The sequence below is a fragment of the Geospiza fortis genome, unplaced genomic scaffold (genome assembly GCF_000277835.1).
Source record: "Geospiza fortis unplaced genomic scaffold, GeoFor_1.0 scaffold130, whole genome shotgun sequence".
Lineage (NCBI taxonomy): Eukaryota > Metazoa > Chordata > Aves > Passeriformes > Thraupidae > Geospiza > Geospiza fortis.
In genome coordinates, this window is record NW_005054300.1 from 4,465,561 (window position 1) to 4,470,534 (window position 4,974).

General features: G+C 53.3%; 1 protein-coding gene across 1 annotated transcript; it reads left to right on the forward strand.

Moving 5' to 3' along the window:
• Positions 1-141: 141 nt before the first annotated feature.
• CALHM1 (calcium homeostasis modulator 1) lies at positions 142-2,517 on the forward strand. The gene is made up of 2 exons (XM_005417327.1): positions 142-690; positions 2,050-2,517. Exons 1-2 carry the CDS (start codon positions 142-144, stop codon positions 2,515-2,517), a joined length of 1,017 nt encoding a protein of 338 aa, XP_005417384.1.
• The last annotated feature ends 2,457 nt before the right edge of the window (positions 2,518-4,974 follow it).

A 4,974-nucleotide genomic window follows, 5' to 3' on the forward strand; every position in this document is an offset into this window, starting at 1 on the left:
TATTAGGGGTGTAAGAGTGCATGAATGAAACAGTGGATTGCACAGAAACTTAGTGATGCCATCTTTGAAGAGGAAATCTGAAAGAATGAAATAGACTGATGCCACAGCTTGGACCCTGGTGGGGGAAGGAATCAAGCAAAGATGGACAAGTTTCGGATGATCTTCCAGTTCTTCCAGTCCAACCAGGAATCCTTCATGAATGGCATCTGTGGGATCATGGCCCTTGCCAGCACCCAGATGTACTCAGCCTTTGATTTCAACTGCCCCTGCCTGCCACAGTACAACCTGGCCTACGGGCTGGGCATCCTCCTGGTGCCCCCCTTCATCTTGTTCCTGCTGGGTTTTGTGCTGAACAACAACATCTCCATGCTGGCAGAGGAGTGGCGGCGGCCGCGGGGCCGGCGCGGGAAGGACGCGGCTGTGCTGCGCTACATGTGCTGCTCCATGGCACAGCGGGCCATGATCGCCCCCGTGGTCTGGCTGTCGGTGACACTGCTGGATGGCAAGTGCATCACCTGTGCCTTCTGCACCTCGGTGCCCCTGGAGAGCCTGGGCAATGCCAGCCACCCCCACCTCTCCCAGGGGGAGCTACAGCGGGTGCTCGCCCGGATCCCCTGCAAGGAGATCTACAACGGGCAGCAGCTCATCGCCAACGAAGTGGCCGTCAGGTACCTGCGCTGCATCTCACAGGTAAGAGGCACCATGGTGTGCTCTCACTGGTGGATCGGGTTTAGGCACTGCCAGCCTGAGCTCTTCCCTCAACAGAGTCTCCTTGTTGAAATCAAGCTGCAGCAGGAGAGACTGGTGATTTCACAGGGGTACAAGGTGTTCAGACTCAGCTCTGTGGGGTTATGCCTCCAGTGTGGTGCAGAGGCTGTAGCTGTAGGTCATCCTAATAACTGGCCACCTCTCCTGCCTGGGCAGCCCGGGGCTGCAGAGCAGTGACAGCCAAACCATCTGCATGTATTTATTCAGAGCAAGCTCAGAAGGGGCTGAGGTGGATCTTACTCAGTGGCTGGAAAGTTGTCACCCTCTCCAATAACCCATCAGTTGCTCTTGCTTCTTATTACAACATGCGCAAGCAACGGGCCGATAACCATCTATGCCACTTGTCTCTGCCGCTGCATGGGAGCAGCCAGGGTGTATTTATTAGTCATCCCAGGGAACCACAAAAGAAGATGTGCTGCTAACCACTTGTCCTGTGCTTAACTCCTCTCAAGCCCTCTGCTCCTGGCCATGCTGGAGACAGGATGGTCTGAAACACCTGTCACTCATGCACTCCCATTTATAAGCAGACCTTCTGCCTGACTTCCTTAGGGCAGACAGGAATGATTGTCCCCTTTAAGAGAAATGGAACCACTGGGACTTTTCCAAAGACACAAAGCAGATTTTCCTGGGCATACCCCAGCTGGAAAGCATTGGGAGCTGAAAAACAGGAGGTCCCAGATAGAACCTCCCCCCCAGGTGCTCTTTTAGGAGGCTGCATTTCCAGGAGGGTTGAACATCACGAGCTCTGCCAGTACAGCCTGGAGGCAGCCTGAGCTAAGACTGATGGTGAACAAGACAGACTGGTTCTGGCTCTGTCCTCATCCCACCCTTCCTGTCAGACCCCATTAACAGGGGAGGTTTCACTGCTGCCCACTCACAGTAAATGTTACTAAGTTCAGCTTGGAAAAAGAGCTAAGACAGCTGCATAAACCAGGGAGTATCTGGGGCAATACTGCAAGTCAGAGAACACAGGCTATCCTAGACCTAGGTGAGGCACCCTCATATCGGAGGCAGGACCAAGGGCTGGGCACAGGATTCAGCCCTGGTGTTATTCATGGTCAGTGCCTGCTGATGCTCTACAAGGTAAGAAGCAAGAGGTGCTGCCTATGTGGATGCACTGAACAAAAATTCAGTGCCAATGGTTCACAGGGCCTCCTTATCCAGTTTTGCAGCGTAAACACAGCCAAGTGTCAAACAGCCCAAAGTGGAGTCAGGCTTGTTTGCAAACCAGGGGGATTCTGCTGGGCATGTGACAGCTCTGGTTCCCCTTCATCCCTGCAGGCTCTGGGCTGGTGCTTTGTGCTGCTGATGACCACTCTGGCTTTCTTGGTGAGATCGCTTCGGCCCTGCTTCAGCCAGGCTGCCTTCCTGAAGAGCAGGTACTGGTCCCACTACATTGACATCGAGCGCAAGCTGTTCGATGAGACGTGTGCGGAGCATGCCAGGAGCTTTGCCAAGGTCTGCATCCAGCAGTTCTTTGAGGGCATGAGCACAGACCTGGAGGCTGCTCGCTGCCACCTGCCCAGGAAAGCCCCTGCTGATGCAGGGGAAGCTGCCGAGAAGCTCCTGGGCATCACTGACCAGGGCACCATGAACATGGCCCTGAAGAGCTGGCACAGATGCAAGCCCCCACTGCACCTCCACCCACCTGCCCCGCCCACTGGAAATGGCTGGGCAGGAGAAGGACAGCCCCCCACGCACCCCTCTGCGCCCCGAAAAGAGACAGCTGCCTACTACAGCTGGGTGTAAGGGCCACAGGGCTGGCCAGAGGCAGAACCATGTTTTTGTGACATGGGCTGCAGACAGAGCAGAAGACAGGGCACAGGCAAGGGCTGGTGCCACAGCAGCTGAAGGGGAACAGGCACCCAAAGGGCTCAGTGTGATCCCATCTGCTCCCATCTGCTCTCACATCCAGTCCCACAGCATCAGTGATCCAGGTAATGAGTTGTGTGCCAGGAAGGATAATTTTGCAAGGCCATGATGGACGAGCCCCAGAGATGTTGAAGGGTGTAATGTGGCAGCCAGATGTGCTGTGCGTCCCACACCAAGGAGCACCAGCTTTGTGTTGTGGCAGTTGCCAAGACAGACACTACCAGATGTGCAAAACTTCCTCTCTTTCATGACGTGCTCAGCATGTGGGTTTAGGCAGTATTAAAAATCCCCTGGTGGGGAAACAAGCTGAGAGTGTCCCTTTCTCCTGCCAAGCTGTGAAACCCTAAAAGATCACATTACCCCTCCACACACTACATCCCCACAGACACACGGCTCCCAAGCCAAGAAAAGCCTTAAAATAAATTTGACCAAAGCAATGAGCTAGTGAAGAGACATCCCATATCACACTACATGTGACAGAAACAGCATGGTTGGTGTTACAGGCACCATTAAATGAGGATTCCACAGAGATGCTCCTTGAGGGAAGTGTCCAGACAAGGAGAGCAGCAGGGAGTGAAGAGGGGGCCAGGCCAACACCCTGCCACAAATCTGCCTCAGGACAATTTGTTCTTACAATTTTTCCTGTATCTCTCCCTGACACCAACACTGTTGTTAAAAACCCACCTGGATGTTTGTTTAAGGAGCCAAATGAATAATTCAGGCTTACCATTCAAGCTCTGTGCTCAAACACCAGGATTTATAAAAGCTATTTACAAAAGCCATTGGTGTTTCTTTACTTGGATGCAATGAAAAGGACTGGAAGAGTCCCCAGGCAAAGCCTGAGGTGCTGAGGCTGTGTGACTTGAAGAGTTTTGCCAGTGCATGGCCACCAGCAGCAGCCAGCCCTGGCCCTCAGAGGAGAAGCTGGGAAGTCACGACACACATTACACAATACAAGGTGGCTGACCACTTCCACAGAAACAGAGGATGACAGGATGCAGGCCCTTGAGGTGACCATGGAAATCACAGCCCAGAAAAGTGTTTCCCAGCGGCCCTGATTTTATTACAAATATGCAGAAGGCAAACTCCATTTGAGGGATGAGTTTTAGCCCTGCCACGTCCCTTCCAATATGTTCATCCACTTGAAATTTCTGCTGCAGTGTTCTTGTTCAAACAACTTATTATGAGTAACTGAAGTGACTGTCGTTTGCATAAACCTTAATTATCAGTGCGTAACTCCACAGAGGCTTTGGGGAGAAGAGAACAAAGGACCAAAGTGATGAGGAAATTCTCCTGGCTGCTGTGAGATGAGAGCATTTTAGCAAGCTCATAGTCAAGGGCAGGCTGAATCTGGCCAACTCCCAAGAGAAAGGAGTATGACATAGCTTTGTCATTAATCTTCACACCCAAACTTTAATTAACGCACCTGCCCAGAAATTAATAGGCACAAAACCTGATTTACAAAGCAGAGGGGATTAGAAGATAAAGGTGGTTTCCATTCCTATCATTTGCAGTTTGGTGCTGTTTGTGGCTCACTGAGAAAGGCGTGCTCAGAGTCCCCCATGATGGTGAGCAGCACAGAGGGATGGCGGGCTCCATGGCACAGCCATTAAGGTATCAAAATAACTAGATGCATTTGCAATGAGAAACTCTTGGGCTTTTAACTAAGATTTTTAAGATTAGAGCTTTGCCCCCATGCAGCAAATTGAGCAGTTGCAGATTCCTCATAGATCAGGCAGGTTCTCCTCTCCATGCTGGAATCTGGGGACATTGCTCATGGCCTTTGGGAGGAGAGGCTTCCCAAGGAAGCCCAACACAGTCCCTGGGATTTCAGCCAGGCTGTGGTCCCAGTGCTGATCCCGCTTTGCTGCAGTGCTCTGAGCACGGAGCAAGCCCCAGGGCCCCCACGAAGCCAGCCGGGGAGCCAGCCCCAGGCGAGCAGCCAGGGTGTGGGAGTGCCGAGGGATGCACCGCACCCAAACAACTGGGAGCTGCAAAAACCCGCCCGGGGACCCCAGGTCTGGGGTAGGAAGGAAGACGGTCCAAAATTCCCATCGGCTGAACTGCCGGCGCTGGGCTGAGCCTACATTTGCTCCGGGAGGAGGGGAACGTGGGTGTTGCTGAGGATTTGCCTGTGCTGAAGACGTGCTCTGGGGAGGGCTGAGTTTAACCCCAGGGACAAGACGGCAAGGAGGGGGGGAAAGGAGGATGGGGGCCTCCGGCCTCTGCAACAGGCTGGGCAGGAGCTGGAACTGAGGGACAGACGGCGGAGAGGAGGGAGCAAAGAGAAAGCGAGGCGCTCTCGGCTGCCTCGCAGGCATCGCTCAAGCAGGA